General features: G+C 39.8%; 1 protein-coding gene across 4 annotated transcripts; it reads left to right on the top strand.

Annotated features, from left to right (window-relative positions):
- The first annotated feature begins 211 nt into the window (after nt 1–211).
- Nucleotides 212–17701, top strand: SMIM3 (small integral membrane protein 3). Of its 4 annotated transcripts, none has more exons than XR_014491053.1 (3): nt 212–497; nt 11066–11595; nt 17091–17701. XR_014491053.1 is itself a non-coding variant. In XM_083351451.1 (2 exons), exon 2 carries the CDS (start codon nt 11082–11084, stop codon nt 11271–11273), a length of 192 nt encoding a protein of 63 aa, XP_083207577.1. In that variant the 5' UTR covers nt 212–497; nt 11066–11081; the 3' UTR covers nt 11274–11921. The 4 variants fall into 4 exon arrangements, 1 of the variants encoding a protein (XP_083207577.1); XR_014491055.1 differs by lacking the exon at nt 17091–17701 and adding an exon at nt 12344–12394 and having other exon boundaries at nt 11066–11820; XR_014491054.1 differs by lacking the exon at nt 212–497 and adding an exon at nt 625–692.
- The last annotated feature ends 232 nt before the right edge of the window (nt 17702–17933 follow it).

The following is a 17933-nucleotide window of genomic DNA, read 5'->3' as shown; positions in this document are numbered from 1 at the left end:
GTTGGGAAACACTGATCTAGGAGTCGACACCAACTTGGGGGCACATCACCAATCACGCACCCCTCCCTCCCTTTGGCACTAAACGCCTGTCGAGGGATCTTCACGCCTTTACCCACCACTAGGTGGCTCGGTGGGCAAGGAGAACAAACGAAGCCCTGCAGACGAGAGCTGTTCGAGTCTTGGAATTCATTCTTCTCTCTCTTGAGAGTAGAAGGGAAGCTCTGGACGGGGCTACCTAAGGCTGCCAGCCAGCCGGCCAGCCGGCCAGCCGGCCTCTCCTGCGAGCCAAGCTAAACAGAATTATTCTGTCACTTTTACGCCGGACGAGAAAAACCCTTGTGCGGCGCTTTATCCTCCTGTCTTGAGAAGGGAAGCATCACGTCGGGCGGCGGACGGCTCCAGCGCCCGGAAACTCGCCTCTTCCTGCCTGAAGGCAAGGCGACCTTCCCGCTGATGGGCGCGAAGGGCCTCCTGCCCCTTTGACCCGAGCCGAGCAGGTGATTTATTATTAATTATTATTATGATGATGATTATTATTTTTCGAAGGAGGGGGCGGGCGCGGAGGCGGGAAGGTACCGGTTCTCGAGCGCGAGGGGCGCTTGAACATTTTACCCTCTAAGTCCGCGGGGCTTCCTCCCAGGAAAGTGGATGCAGCCCACGGGCGGCTTACCTCCAACAACGAACTAACTTGGGTAAGTCAGTCAGTAGGTAGCAATGCTGCACACACACACACACACACACACACACACACACACACACACACACACACACACAGACACAGAGTTTTGATTCGGATTGCGATGCAATTTCAGGGTAAGCAGGAACTGGTCCGTGGCCATTAAGGGAGAACTCCAGTAAATTTTGGACGACTTGGTGGATCCTTAGGGGAAAAAAACGCGATTTTTTTTAACATACAGCTTTCACACTTCCTTTCCCGCTTGCACGATTGCCTTTCCTCTTCCATTGGACTCATTTCTCTATTTTTCGGTCCCACGGGAAACTCCACGCTGTTAAATAAATAAAAAATTAAAAGTCCATCTTTGGTTCGCTTTTCAGAAGTTCCCTTTTCTGGTTTGAGCGTTTTTAGTCAGTTTTTTTTTCCCGGATAGGGTTGTCTTGTCAGTAATTTTATTTGGCTCCCAAAAAGTAGCGCTCCATTATATTTCCAGGAGCGTTTTTTTTTCTAGGTGAACCTTTGAGACATACAAGCCTTGAGGCATATAGGTGAAACGACATGTTGATGCAGTCTCTGGATGCTGGATTTACGGCTGCTTTGTTTTCTCATTTTAAAGAACATTCTTGGTGAGACTTTTACCTGAAAGCCCTTATTGCACGCTACAAATATATCCAGTTATTTTTGCTGAGATGTCTTAGCCAGTTCTGTGCTGTAGGGTTGTTGTTTTTTTTTCTCATCACAGCACTTGGCTGTGGGATGACTGAAAATTCTTGTGGTTCGGGAGGCATTGTAGGAGGAGAGCTGTGTTAGCATAAATCAGGAGGAGTCTGATAGCAATTTTTCTGACAAACAAATTTTATTAAAGACATACACTTTTGAGAGCTGCAGTGACTAGACAATTTTTCTGACTAACAAATTTTATTAAAGACATACACTTTTGAGAGCTGCAGTGACTAGAAGGATGTGAGGGCAGGAGAAGGGAGGGGAAGATAGGTTGATTATGCAGATTACTTGATCAATTTAGATGTCTTTTGTTATATTAAGTACCTATTGTAATGTGTTAAAACATTGTATTCAGTGAGGCCTTTTGAGAAAGCCTTAAACCTTCTGATGTATGTAAGCTCAATCATTTCAAAGATGCTGTTAAAACCTCTTTTTTTTCAAAATAACCACTTTGAGATCCACAGTAGAAGGTTTGAGAGGTTGAATCACTCTGAAATTTCTTTGTCCTTGTTTTGAGTCTGATGTCAAACTTGTGCCCATTTATTCTTTTGTCCAAAGTTTATCCTGTTTGTCCTAGGTAAGGGGCATTGCTGGAAGAGCATGACAAGTATCACATAAGATGTAATGGCTCTTCTAATCTTGTGTGTGCCTGGGCCTGCGTTGGTGCTGTTGGAGGACGTATATTGATTTGACAAAATAAAATGTGTAGAAAATTTGTAGAAAACATGCTATAAGTTTCTTTATGTAGTTAGAAAGGATAAAGGCTTTTGACTTTTGACTGCCCACTATGGATTCTTTTGCAGTCTCCGTTATTCATTTCTACAGTCAGAATAAGTTTCCAGGGGTTGCTATGGTGGTAATCATAGGGAGAAAATATTTATTTTGTGAAGTTTGATAATCACTGAAAAGAAGCCCCTTAAGATCCTTTCTCACTTGGACCTTTATGGTAGCACTGTGTAAAGTAAGGAAGGTGTCCCTATCCATTAGCTTAAGACAGGGTAATGAACAAATAGCAATTAGTTCCTGTTAAATATCGTGTTGACATTCATATTTTTTTGTCCAGAATTGCTAGAGGAAGAGACATGTTTCTAATTGCTTCATTATTATGATGCTTGGCAGCAATCTGATTCTAATTTCCTACTGGAAATTTCCAGTATGAGTTTGTTTCTCTTTCTTCTGTGCTGCCTCTTTCTAAGATATAGTGGACAACTTTGGACAATGTCACCCCTCACTCTTCTCTTCGTTAAACTACACATACCCAATTCCAGCAACCGTAGAAGTTTTACTACTTCAAAAAATGGGTTTATGTTACTATTGAGGATCAGTGCTACTGTATCTTTATGATTCTATTAGGAATAGGCTTAAATCTGATCTTGAATCTGATCTTACCACTAGCCTATCAATATAAGGGCTAAAGAACTCCAAGCAGTCATTAAATGAAGCAAAGAAACGTAGACATTCCTGTTTGCTGTCATCAATTTATTGTTTAAATTTTTGCATTTCTGGTGTGAGAGCCCTGTTCCTATATAATTGTGGTTCTAATGACTGGTTGCTAAGTTGTCACTAGATAGAGAAAACCTATCCTAAATTAACTAATTTATTTTTTTACTATTTTATATCTCCTGTCTTCCCTTTCGAGAGAAGGTTGTTGAGAAAATGCTTGCACAGCAGCTCCAGGGATTTCTGAATGAAATGGATTATCTGGACCCTTTTTAGTTAGAGTTCAGGACTGGATATGGGACGGAAAGGGCCTTTTTGATGATCTCTGTCCTTGCTATAGTCAACTTGACCTCTCAGCAACCTTCTATATCATTGACCATGGTATGCTTCGGAGCAGCTTCGAGGATTGGGAGTGGGGTGCCCCTGTGCTATTCTGGTTCACTTCCTTCCTCTGTGTTCAGGCTCAGTTGGTGTTGATAGGAAGTGAGAGGTATAGCTCTCATCCCCTGCTTTGTGGGGCCCTACAGGGCTTAGCACTTTCTCTGCTTCTGTTTAATATCTACATGAATCCGCTGGGTGAGATCATCTGCCACCATGGGCTGAAATATCATCAACATGCTGATAACATCCATCTATGTCTTGGCCCCTGGTGAGTTAACTGATGCCATGACCTCCCTCTCTTAATGCTTGGAGGCTGGATGGGGAGCAACAGACTGAAACTGAACCTTGGCAAAGCCAAATGGCTCTGGGTTTGGGGTTCTTTTGTCCATGAACAATTGCCATCTCTGGTCTTGGATGGGTGGCATCCTCCCAGACAAGATCCAGTGTGCATTCTGGGGATTCTTCTGGATTCATGGCTCCTGTTCAAGGAACAGGTGGCAGTTTTAGCCAGGAGGGCCTTTGTGCAACTGTGGGTGATGTACCAGTTATGCCATTTCCTGGATGAACAATCCCTGTTCACTGCTAAGCTTGTAAGCCGCCCTGAGTCTTCGGAGAAGGGTGGGATATAAATGGAATTTAAAAAAAGTAGTCATTCCTGCCCTAGTCACCTCCCCTCCCATCTTGACTATTACAACCCACTGTACATGAGGCCGCCTTTGCAAAGTATCTGGAAACTTCAATTGGTTCAAAATGCAGTGGTTTGTATGGTTTTGTGCAGGCTTAGATGTGCACATGTGTCATCTCTCCTCCGGGAGCTGAATTTGCTGTTTCCAGGTCCAATCAAGGTGCTGATTGCCACTTTCAAAGCCCTGCTTGTCTTGGGACCAGGTTATTTGAAGGACCATCTTTTCCCAGTCACATCTACCCAATCTACCAGAACATGGAGGCAGGGAATGCTACAGGTCTCCTCTCCTAAGGTGGTATATCTACTGTGACCAAGAAGGGCCGTCTCCATGGTGCCTCTCTACCTGTGCAACATCATCCCTGCAGAGATAAGATTGCCCCCCACCCCACTTTGACACTCTTTTACAGGGCCATGTTTTGTCAAGAGGCTTGGGAAACCCAGAATGGGATGGAGCCCATCAAGTGGCTTATTTGACTGATGTTGTCAGGGTAGTGTGTGTGAGGGAGGAGAGTATTGCTTTTTATTGTTTGTTTATTGGGTTTTTATCTTTGTAAGCTGCCTGGAGTCCTGAGAGTGAGTTGGACAGGCATATACATTTTCTTAAATAACTAAGTAAATTGCCACTTAGTAGCAATCAGCAAGGTGCAACACTATCAACTTATCCACTTTCCCAGTTATGAGTAATTTTCCAATTATAACTGTACATGTGTGCACCCCCTTTTTAAATCCTAGCAATGGGCACAAAAGTGCTCTAGAAATACACATATGTACAAAAGATTGGGCAGTAAGGCTTCCATATTCTCTTTTCACAACAAATGGGGAGATGGTTGTTAATATGGTCAGTTAATAGAATTTTGAGATGTGGTTAAATCGCTCCTTATTAAATATGAGAAATCAAAGTAGGATGTTTATTCATTTTTCGATTTGCTTGCAGCTTTTTTACAAAATGCCTATGTTTTAACAAGTCATCTCTCTGAGACATGAAGATGGGTGTAGCTGGCCTTTGAATCCACACAAACTTTGATGTAACAATGTTATCTTTGCTCTTGATTGCTTGAGAAAATCTTTATCCTGACTCCAGCTTAACCTGCTCATTCTGACTTCAAAGTCACAACAGGCTTCTGCAAAGTCTATATTATCTATATGCAAAAGGGGTGTCAAATTAGTCAGTTTAGAGTTAAAAAGTGGGGGGAGGGGGTTATAGGAATTTTTATCCAGGTCTCCTTTCATATCTGTTAAATCAATTACATCTCAATAAAAAAATTATTTATTGTATGCCTTTCTTTGGATTTATGGGCCAATCAGATTTAAATGCAGTTAAATTGAGAGAAGATTCCAGTGCAAAGTAAAGCAAAACATTAAATATTAAATCAATCATGTAGCATGAAGCTGTCCATTGTATATTTCTTTTCTACAGCATAAATGTGCAGGATCTTGACATGGATCGGGATTACCATGAACAAGGAGAGAAGTTTCAAAAAGGGAGAGACTCTCCTCTTAGCAAAAGTGCCTGTTGAGGACACAGAGCAGGGGTAGGCAACCTTGGCTCTTTTATGGCTCGTGGACTTCAACTCCCAGAATTCCTGAGCCATGCATGTTTGAAAATTGCAGTCCCTACATAAGAATAAAGCTCATTGAAGTCAAAAGGATTTACTTTGAATAAACACATATATCTATACCGTTTACATAATTTTCCAGAAATGGCATTTATTTATTTATTTATTCAGTGCTTACATTTCCTGTATATATGCATTTAGTTTCACCTTACATTTTAAAACTGCTTTCTTCCGCAGTTAGCAATATCTTTAAATAACTTAGTTCACGTAGTAAAAAAATATTTCTTTTATTAGTTGAAAATTCAACTAATTTTCTAATTTTCATACAGAGAAGGACTTTAGAGAAAAAATTTAAAAGTGAGAAGTTGCAGTTAAAGCAGCAGGAATACTTATAGTTGACATGCAATGCTGGACTAAAAACAAGTCACATTGTTATGGCTGCCCATTCCATTGGATTCTGCGTGACTTACAGAATCCAAATACACAGTTAAAACAGTTTTTTTAAAAAAAAAATCCCAGGACCAAAAAAACCTGACGGGGTCTCCCAAATACAGTAACCCCAGCTCTGGGAACAAAGCTGGCTCTTCAGGCTTTCAGGCTATTTCAGAGGCAGAGGCAACTTCCTTGGTCCTTCAAGATAGCCACAGCTTATTTAGGGAAACTGGAGTGCATCCACTCTGTCCATCACCGGGATGATACTAAATAAATAAATAACAATATCAGGATTTAGGAAGGCTACAATTGTAGGTTACCTGGGAAATTGAAGAAAACATCCTGGAAGCTGACAATGACAAATTTCTATATTGTTGACAAGAAAATGGCATGTATGTGTGGTTTGAGATCAGTGAAAGGTTGGGTGTTTGTTTTGCTGTCCGTAACGTAGGGACTGGCTTTACACAGATAAGCCAGGTATTACAAAGATACGTCACCCTGATCTAGTGTCAATCCTTCCAAGTGAAACATAACTAAACGAGCTCATTCTACTTTATTGTAAGGCTACGTGAATAGAACCTTGCAAATCTGAAGATACAAATCTCTTTCCGCCATTTTCAACTGCTTGATCCGTGGGTAGGAGGAGATTTCCTTCCTAAATTTCTCCTTCTGAACATTAAGGTTCCCTCCTCTTTTCTTCCATTATTTCCTAGGCAGCGTCTCTTCCCTTTGTCCCTCAAGGTGATTCTCACGTACTATTGCATCTAGTTAGGAGTAGTGTCACAGTTTACAAACCTAGAGTAGCAAAGCCAATTTTCTGTCGGGGGACTGATAGGATGGGCTAGTATTGTTTGTGCTTTTGATAACACAATGATTGAATGTTTTGAAATGCTTCTTATTCATGGATCTCTTCAAGATGACTACCCTTTCTGTGCCTCTCAATCCTGTTTAGGACAAAATTTGCAGATCTATTCAAATATTGAGATGATGTGGACATAGTCATGGCTCTATGTATCTGAGTCAAGGAGTCACATAAAACTGCTGATCACTAGTTTGCCCTTTGTAGCACAGATGAGCACAGAGAGTTGCCAGCCAATCAGAACTCAAATTGTCATCTTTTCAAGTTGGATAATAGCTGAGTGCATGGCCTTTGTTTCAGTGGGTCATGGCTAAAACCAGGACTTTTTTTGTCATAGAACGCCCAGAACAGAGTTCCGGCACCTTTTTTGGATGGAAACTTGTAGGGTAGGCAAAGCGGGTTGTATGACGTGTGTGAGTTCCGGCACCTTTTTTTTTTTTTTCAAAAAAAAGCACTGGCTAAAACTATCCCTCCTCCCTATCGCACGCAAAAAAAATGATGCAAAGAAAGATGTATATGTATTTCTGTGCATATATTTGTAAACATTCATTCCTTGGTTTGCAAAAAAGTTGGAAGAGAAACTATACAAGAGGGGGTAGATGTTGGAAGTTTTCCAGTTCCTTTACTAATAGCATCTATATATATTCTATAGGAAGCGCCTGAGTTTTTTTCTGCAGAACAAAATAATGTACTGTGCCTGTGTACAGCTGGGTATAGTTGAAAGCTGCACAAGCTTTGATATGGATCATATGACCAGGAGGAAGAAAGGTGAGGTTAGAATGGAGCAATAATTTTTCCCCTGGTTTTTTCCCCTTCCATATCTCCTTGCTGGATTTGACTCATTTTCAGACCCATTCTTTTTTCCCCCCTCCTGATTTCTTTCTCTTTGGCAAAAACACCCAGAGTCACAGTGATCTTGTTGATGAGCAAACAAAGGGTCGAGCCCTTTTATGTGATTTATTTCTGATGTTTCATTTAGTTAGAAAGAATAAACATCTAAAATGTCTTAATAACTATCAAAACCTTCCTAGAAAGAAAGATCAAACTTCACCACTATCCCAAATGCCAAATGCTGGCATGTACTTGTCAGGTTTAGTCCAAGAACGACATAACACAATTCAGTCAAAATTCAATTCTTTACTTGTTTACACCATGTAGACAGAATCTTTCCAGACTAAACCTATACTACTCTAACCTAACAACTATACCCTGGCAGATTCTAGAGCAGGGGTGTCAAACTCAATTTCATTGAGGGCCGCATCAGCATTGCGGTTGCCCTCAGGGGGGTGGGGGGGTGGCCTGGGTGGGCATGGCCTTCTGGGTGGGCGTAGCTAAAGTGCGTATGGCCTACTGGGTGGGCATGGCCAGCTCTACATGGTTCGCATCAAGGGTGCCTATGGGGGCCTGGGCAGGAGTGGGACAGATCTGAGGGTCTCTGGCAGGAGGAGGGTCTCTGGGCCAGGGCCAAGGCAGTGGGGGCCGTTCCCTCACTGTTTCCAGGATGGCTTCGTGGGCCCCATGAAACCACTTCGCGGGCCGGATCCGGCCCCCGGGCCTTGTGTTTGACATGTCTGTTCTAGAGAGTGGCTATCCCAAATCTCTTTCTCTTCTCACAATCCAGCTGTGGACTGTGCTGTCGCTTGTCTCACCCACCCATCCACCCTCCTTTGGAATGTGTTCCATCATCCCTGGGAAATTGCTGCTTCACTGTAGTCCATCACATCGCCTTGCCCATCACAATACTTAGGGTTCTTCTCCTAATTATAGCAGTAAATGCTACTCTAGTGGGGTTCCAAATCTGAGATTCTCCATCAGGTGCAAGATAGAAATACACTGCAGTTTTTTTTTTTAAAAAAGCTTTTTTTTAATAGCATTACTAGAACTTGGGTTACTGGCAATGCCATCACTTCCAACTATAAGTTTCCAATTACAGTGTCATTTGATAGTAAGGAACTTATTTCACCTCACTCTCAGAATTGCACCTTCTTCTGATGCAATAGGATCAGAATATCAAATTAACTACTCTAATCTAAACCCGTTTTCCTTGATCTGCTATCCTCCAAATGTGTTGGATTTGCAATTCCCAGAATGCCAAGCCAGCCTAGCCTTTGGAGGGATCTGAAGTCTACTAATACACTAATAGGAACATATCCAGTGCTGGAAATTTGCTGCAGCTTTTAATGATTTTTTTTATTGTTGAATCATTTTCAAATTCAAGCTTCAAGATTTCTCTTATCCGATTCTTGCTAGCAGAGTGATATGGAAAGTTTGGCTTTGAAAAAATTAACACAAGGGGATGAAAATTATTGCTAAGCTCTCTATCTCCTGTCTAGTCTCTTATATGTTGTTAATAACAATGTTAATAATAATGATAATAATAATGTTAATAATATTAATTGATGTAAACTATATATTATGGCAACTCCCAGCTCTCATGCAGCCTTGAGACAACTCAGCAGTACTTCATCATAAGTATCAAATTAATCTCTGAAGTACAGTAAGAAAGTATTATTTGACATTAATGGTGAGGAATGTACTTGTCAGGTGAATAAGTCCTTGTTTACTCTGAGCAATTATCTATTTCCACTTTTCTTGTGTTCTTTGAATTTATTTTTATTTATTTTTATCCAGTCTTTATTATTTTTATAAATAACTCAAAGCAGTCAGCATACATGACATTCCTTCTTTCTCCTATTTTTCCAACAACAACCCTGTTAAGCCTTTCCCGAAGGCATTATTGTTAAAACAGCTGTCTCTTCTCTATTTAGTTACAAAGCAGTGTGTGTGGACTGAAAGGGCAGTGATCCTCCACATCAGATTATAAACCAAAGGTTAATTAAAATAATAATTACATATAGTAAATACTTTTACAACATAGTTTATTGAAGAGTATCAGAATACATGGTTTTCCACTCCTTCAAAGATCCTCCCATTGAAAAGAATATTTTGTAATGGTTTAGAACAGGTAGTCCTCGATTTTGAGCCCAAAATTTCTGTTGCTAAGTGAAACATCTATTAAGTGAATTTTGACCGATTTTACCACCTTTCTTGCCACAGTTGTTCAGTGAATCACTGCAGTTATAAACTTAATAACACTTAATAACACAGTTGTTAAGTGAATCTAGCTTCCCCATTGGCTTTGTTTGTCAGAAGGTTGCAAAAGATGATCACATGACCGTGGGACACTGCAATCATCATAAATATGAACCAATTGCCAAGCATCTGAATTTTGATCACCTGGCCATGGGGATGCTGCAACAGTCTGAAAAATGGTCATAAGTCACTTTATTCAGTGCCGTTGTAACTTTGAACAGTCTAAATAAACTGTGGTAAGTCAAGGACTACCTGTGTACAAGTAGAGAAACCTTTTGGTGTAGTGATTAAGGCATCAAGCTAGAAACTAGGGGACCATGAATTCTAGCTGTGCATTAGGAACAAAGGCAACTCAGTCACCTTTGACCAGTCACTTTCTTTCAGCCCTAGGAAAGAAGCAGTGGCAAACACTTCTGAAAAACTTTGCCAAGAAAACTTCTTGGATTTGTCCAAGCAGTCTCTGAGAAATCGACATAATTGAATGGAAGGAAATAAGTGTATAAACAGTAACCCAACTTTAAAAGTTGCTTCCCTGTCATTCTGTCATATATCCTACCATTCTGCACATAAAGGTTGCCTGTTGCTATCTGACAAATGATTGCCAGCTTCCATAAAAAGAGAAAAAATGTGGACATTCTGATATATCCATTTTATCTTACAATGCACAAATGGATTTCTTTGTTTATTTAGCAAATCAAATAGCAAATTACATCAAATTCTATATGATATAAGGGCAAGTCTCTGTCCTCAAAGTGATCTATTCCAGTGTTTCTCAACTTGGCAAGAATTCTGGGAGTTGAAGTCTGGACATCTTCAACTTGCCAAGCTTGAGGAATTCTATCCCATTAGGCTTGTTTAACCTTGCTGGCACAAACTGGATATTTCTACTTTTAAAGATTTAATTGTGTAAACACTTAGTTTACATCTTACTATTTGTAAGGTATCGAAAAATGCTCTACTCTGCTTAAAAGAAATTCCAGTACTGCTGTAGAGAAAAGACTCAGTGAGGGAGATGGGCAGTTAAGGAATTTGATAAATATATGCTGGTTTGAACTGTTCTTTCCATGGATTAATGTACTACACCTTGAATTGAACCATCACGGTCAATGGTAAGGATTGTTGGATGTTGCAGTCTCTGGAGGACCATACTAACCCTAAATGGGTTTTTTGCTTTATTTCCTGTCTATTTGATAACTTTTCTTCCCTTCTTCTTGATTTAGGGAAGAATTCAGGAAGATGATGGGTAACTCAGAGAGCATGGAATCTACCCAACTCGCCCTTCCAAAGCACATTCTGGACATTTGGGCCATTGTCTTAATCATCCTGGGCACCATTGTCATCATGACTTTATTAGTATTGTGCCCAGCAACAACGGTGATTATTTATAGGGTCTGGACACATCCTATGCACCACAATGGTGCTGAATGAGTTTGGGCCTCCTTGTCACTGTTTGGACTCTGCTTTTGAGGAACACGAGCTAAATGGAACAGGAAAAGCAGCCAATTTATTTGGCGGTTTTCAAGATTAGGTTGATCCCTGAGCAGACATTGGTAAATTGTCAGCAAGGATATGGTAGCAACACATCTGCTGTCAACATGTGATAAGAATGCTACAGGTCACAAAAAATATCTTCAAGCCTGCTTATCTATTTGGCCGATGTCCACAGAACATTACATCCTGGACTTTATCCCCACTTGTGGAATCAGCTAAACTGCTACAGAATTCCAGATCATTCCAGTTTTGGTTTCTGGTGTGTGTACTTCATTCAAAATGACTCTTCATGTTTACTTAGCAAACTATTCCAAAGGAATAAGGAGATGGCAGAATCAAAGTGCTGAAAAGGACACTTTAGTAAAAATTAAATAGGGGCTGCTTTGCCTAAGCAACTTGATGATCCAAACAGTCTTCACTCCACACAAATCAGATGAGATGGAGAGCTAGAGGTTTTAGCTGATATTGTTGTGATTCAGGGTCAGTCTGTGGGTTTGGCAGTTGGGTCGGATGACTCAGAGGAGGAGGGGGGTGTTGAAGACCTTGCTGAGGGGGTTGAAGATCTTGCTGATGAGAGCCCTCAGCCAGGCCCCTCCCACTTGGTCACCACGAAGACCCAGCTGTGTGAGCCTGACAGTGTGGATGAAGATGACCCACAGCTGGCCCTGTTCAAGGATGCCCGACGCAGGAGGCAGTCAATTAGGAGTAAACAGAGGAAGGCAATGGGGCTCCTCGGAAGGAGGCACAGAGAAGCCACGCCCTGAACTCTATATAAGGGGAATGTGTGGGAGGGCTGGTTTGCTGAAGGCAACCGCTTGGATAGTTCATGTTTCTTAAAGCTCCTGTTTCTTGGTTTGTCTTGTTCCGTTTGTTTTTGTGGTAATAAATTTGGCAGGCGTATTCCAGCTTCTTGCCTTCTTGTAAAAGGGGTTGTCCCTGCCTTTTCTGCAGGGCCGGTAGCAGGCTGGTACAGAACAGATATATTTGTGGTCCTTCTTTTCTCCCAGCACCCTCTGTTTCAAGCAGCAGCAGTTAAAGAGGATTAAAAGGGAGAAATGAGAAGTCAGCAGATAAGTGGCTGGTGGAAATCATATTTGGTATCTAGTGCAGTTGAACAGTACATTTATAATGGGAGGTTTATTTTAAAGAAATTGAACATAACATAGAGAAAGCGAAGGGGGAGGTTAAGATTTTGTAAAAAATATTTTACTGTAAGGGATTTGTGTAGGAAAAGGAAAATAAAAAAACTTTTCATTTCTGAAACTAGATTTTATGATAAGAAGGTCTATCTAAAAATATTTTACAGTCATTGTGCTATACAAATAGTATTATGATGGAGTTTTTTTTATTATTTTAGGAGATTGATTCCAGTCATCAAACCTTTTAAAATATGTTCTCTTTTTAGTAATTGGCTTCTTAGAAGGACCACAGCAGCTTCCTCAATTTGATAGTTGGAACAAAATCATTCAGATTTCTTGGGGACAGCCATTCTATACATTTCATTTATCTGGCTGAGCATTTTCAAGGACAAGTCAATTTAATGTCCCTTTTTTCCCCTCATAGTTACTGCTGGTATCAAGAATGAGCACATTTGAGTCTCACTTGTTTTCCATTCCTTTGCACAGTAGAGCATGGAGTCTTTCATCCTGATGGGTTGTTAGACCTCTAAGATCTACAGCAAACAGAAACATTTAGCAGAGATTTTGGTTCATGTCTTAAAGGAAATATTTTTGTAGGTGAAAAATACTAATATTATAATGTTTAAGAAATGACACAATCAGTATTCATATACATATCAACTGACACCGAATTCATTTCCAGTCAGCATATCATGAGAAAATGGTTATATTAAATTACAATATTGTACAATGCCATGTGATAAACTATTATTGGGGCCTGTCTCTGAATTTTGATGTTTGAATATTGGTTTCCTTCTTCCTGTTTGGCCTTGAAATATCTTACAGTATTCTAGTATTTTATTGTGTAACTTCATATCATTCTAGTCCTCCCTTATCTGTTTGGTCAAGCTTCAAAATGCTCAAACAAAGCTAAGATCATAATGCAAACTTATCGCCAATTGTCCTTGAAGCAGGAAATATATACGGTATACTGTATGTAAGCCCAAAGTGTGTGTTAAATGCCAAGGGAAAACAGATGCTGCTAGGGAGAAATTGAGCAGTAATTGGTGGACACTTGAGATGAGAATCTTGCAAGGGTACAAGATTGTAGGTTTAGTTGGAAAGGAAGAAACAAGCTTACAGCAATATTAGATAGAGGCTAGAATTACAGAAAATACAAAACCTGATATCTGAGTCTTTGAAACTCTGAGATCATGCTTGTTTTGTACAGGATGAGGTTTTGATTCCATAGCTGCTTTGTGTCATGACACTGTCTTAGGGTCACTTTGTAGCATTTTCTCATATAGTCTAGGTTAGATGTGGTATGAGCTGCGGAATTGGATGGAAGCCCTCAATAGTGAGATGTGTCGGCCTTTAGCCTAGGAGAAAGAGATAGAAGATGTTTATTTACTACATCCTGTTTCCTGCACAGTGAAGCCTAGGGGCGGAGTATAATTCAGAGGAATTAAATAAACATATATTTAATACAAAAATTAGCTTAACTGTATTGCATGCACAAGTGGTTTGCTCTCAAAATGGAGGAATGAACTTTTCTTATTCTGCTATATAACGATGGGCTCTGATTTCCAAGTGGAAATGGTAACACATTGTGCAAAACCAGATTGTGTTATGATTTGTGTCTCACAGAGTGCCTACGAACTGTGCACCTGAGGGCTAGAGGCCTGGCTATACTCAATCAAGCATCTCTTTCCCTTTCTCTATGTTCTCTCCTCTCATAAAATTAAGATGCCTTTAATCTAATCTTGGTGATTTTGAAGGACTGTTCATTTTATGAATTTAAAGGAAGAGGAACAGAGAGACACCAGTTAGGGTGAGGATTATAAGAAGAGCCACTGAAGCATGTCAGCGATTGAAGGACATTTAATTGTAAGTAAAAATACAACAAACAAAACAATAAATGAGAAATCAAGAAAACATCTAAGGTAAAGGTAAAGGTTCCCCCGCACATGTGTGCTAGTCGTTTCCAACTCTAGGAGCCGGTGCTCATCTCCGTTTCAAAGCTGAAGAGCCAGCGCTTGTCCGAGGACGTCTCCGTGGTCATGTGGCCGGCATGACTAGATGCCAAAGGCGCATGGAACGCTGTTACCTTCCCACCTGTAGTGGTCCCTATTTTTCTACTTGCATTTTTACGTGCTTTCGAACTGCTAGGTTGGCAGAAGCTGGGACGAGTAACAGGCGCTCACTCTGTTACGCAGCACTCGGGATTTGACCCACCAAACTGCCGACCTTCTGATCGACATCTAAGACTACACTATTCCCACCGAGTAGTTGGAAATAAGGTAAGAAGTAGAAGTCCATTTGAGAAGATTTCTGGGATGGTCTTACCAGCTTCTTCCTTTTCCTCTCACAAATACTTAGTGGCAAAGGCCCTGTTTGGAGGTGGTAAAAATTAATTGATAAGCTTCATGCTAAGAATGACATTAAACAATAAGGACATTGAAATTAGTACAGGAACATAACAATATTGTTAGAAGTTGTGCTTCCATTTATTTATGCTTGCTTTCTGTAAATCACTGAATTCAGGTTTTTCCTGTAGGATTTTTTTTTTAAAAAAAGGAAAGAAAAATTGTTGAAGATCAGACCTATGCTTAAAAAAAGAGTCAGGATTTCAGAAAATAATACACAAGAAACCTCATATCTTGTACTACTTTTGATCTTAGCTACAACACCTTTTCTCACCACATGTATGCTGCCATGGATCCTTCACATTTTTCATTCATCTTTGTCTCCATTTTGGGCACTTCTCAGACAGTGATGGCAGCAGCCACCCATTTCTTTATGTTCCCCAACGTTGACAATTAAGCTGTTCAGATCCTTGGACACCAATGGGTACAGCTCTTTCTCCAATGCCTTATGAGCAAACACAACCCAGCAGTAAGGACCAGAGTTGTCAACCCTCATATACAGGTAGTCCTCGACTTATGACCACAATTGAGCCCCAAATGTCTGTTGCTAAGTGAGACATTTGTTAAGTGAAGTTTACCACATTTTATGACCTTTCTTGCCACAGTTGTTAAGTGAATCACTGCAGTTGTCAAGTTAGCACAGTTGTTATGTGGAGCAGGCTTCCCCATTGACTTTGCTATCAGAAGGTCACAAAGGGAGAGACCACATGACCTCGGGACACTGCAACTGTCACAAATATGAACCAGTTCCCAAGCATCTGAATTTTGATTTTGTGACCATGGGGGGTGCTGCAACAGTTGTAAGTGTGGAAAAACAGTCATAAAGCCCAGCATTTCAGTGCTGTTGTAACTTTGAACAGTCACTAAATGAACTGTGTTGTAAGCTGAGGATTACCTGTAGTCTACATACGGCCTTTCAGCTTACCCCTTATCTCACTTTCTCTCTTCATACCTCCACCATCAATGCCATTGTGACACATCTGTTCTCAGCTGCTCTTCCACTTCCTTTTCCCCCTTTCCTTTAGAAAAGAATGTGCTTTATTTTAGTAAAATAACCAAATCTTAAAGACTTCACTAAGCTTCTGTGGACCCCATCTTAAATTAAAAACAGAGTTTGTTTTGTTTTCAAAACCACAAGTTTTGAGTTTCTTTCAGGACAGTGTAATCTTTTCTGCAAGTTTTCCTTTAATGACTCACAGAATCCTTCTCTATTCCCAAAGTTAATTCTGCATTTATTTACAGCCAGACAACAATTCATATCCATATTCATATCCTCTCCACTTCTCCCTAAGAGCTATCCTCTAGAGTCAAAATTCAATAATTGAACTAACATTGGACTAACTAACTATATACAATCCTGGGTGCCATCTGGAAAAAGTGCTGCATTCAAAACACAATAGTAAGATAAATAGGAAAGGTGAACTGACCAAAATATATCATTTTACAGACACCTTTGGTCATTTTTTCTCCAAAATTAATCTCAAGTGAGGAGAGATCTAAAATTCAGTATCTCAACTTGTATACAGCCAAATCCTCTGGAACTCTAAGCAGTTGACAATGTTTGTACACTCAAAAATAGCTATAGTGCACGCATGTCAAAATGTGGCCTGCGGGCTGGATGCATCACAACGAAACCGCTCCCTCCCTATTGCCGGTAATGGGGAAAGTGTCACAATATGTCGTGCGACATCACATGACATCACAAGTTTGACATGCCTGCTATAGTGCATATGTGATCATGCAAATCTTTTTGTATTATTCCAGTTTTAGTGCACATACTGCCAATGCAGCTATGGAGAGATTTGAAGATGAAATGTCCTGGTTCACAGCTCAGATATATTATCAGTTAAACCATGAACTCTACATTTTTATGAAAAAGTCAAGGGCTGTTTGAGTCTCTAGTCTAAAGTATCATAAGGAAGTATGCTAAGGATAAATCCAATTAAGATATGTGATACGCCTGGTCTCCTATTAGTCTTAATTATGAGGAAACATTTTTTTCTCCAAGGAATTAATAAGAGACTCAATTAGGATAAAAAAAATGCTGCTTAATGACTGGTTTCAATCACAGAGGAGCAGGGGAGACCAAGGAGACAATTACAGAAAATGAAATACAATACTCAGAAAAATAATGTGCTTTACCCCAAATAGTTTTATACCCAAATCTGTTCAATTTCTTCCCCAGAATTATATTTGTCTTTTCTCTGCAGGCATACCACTGTGAAAAGAACTGCTAGCGTCTCTGAGGAGTGCACAAACTGTTTGATAGAAACTATTCATCCTTGAAAAACCTCTAAAGCAAAGTATGTCCTTCTGTGTTTACTAATAAATTGCCTTAATCTGATTCAGGCCAAACCAGAATAGAAAGTAAACAAAAACATTTTTTAGGAGGAAGAATTCAATTTTTTTTACAGCAGCCATATTCCATTTTGTTTTGCTTTTTATTTTATTTTTACTGAAGGGCATATGAAATATTTAATTTGCTGACACAAAATTTGTTTTATGTTCCAGCAATGCTTTATGGAACATATGGAATGCTTTATATAATAAATCTTAATGCAAAAGTGGCCTCAAAATCTAGTGACCATCTTTAAGAAAAGGGATAAAAAAGATCAATTTTATGGAGAAACAGAAGTAATTAGGTTACAATTCATCAAATATTTTATCACCCTTTCCTCTGGATTACATAAAGATTGTGGGGGAGCAGCCTATACTATCCCTATACTAATGCAGCACACTAACCAACAAGAATGAATGACTTTTTTTTTTAGTTTGAGCATTCCCAGCAATGGTCAAACACTTTCATTAACTTTTTAACATTTAGCATTATTTATATTCAATGAAACAACTTTGTGGAAAAACCACATCATATCCCAACAATGAATATATTTAGACGATAACCTTTATTGTCATCTTTTCCTATGGGCGCTTTGGCACACATTAAAAATGAAATTTTGTTGCTTGCTCTCAAAAGTGTACACATACATAACACACATTTAAACATGCTATGTGCAACATATGTATAAACCTACACCTTTACATATAAATAACAT

Source organism: Vipera ursinii (genome assembly GCF_947247035.1).
Source record: "Vipera ursinii genome assembly, chromosome: 2".
NCBI classification, from domain to species: Eukaryota; Metazoa; Chordata; class Lepidosauria; order Squamata; family Viperidae; genus Vipera; species Vipera ursinii.
Note: the sequence above shows the minus strand (reverse complement) of the source record. Positions and strands in the feature narration are given on the sequence as shown.

Coding starts and splice junctions, on each gene's coding strand:
- SMIM3 (XM_083351451.1), top strand. CDS start 11,082: ATGATGGGTAACTCAGAGAGCATGGAATCTACCCAACTCGCCCTTCCA.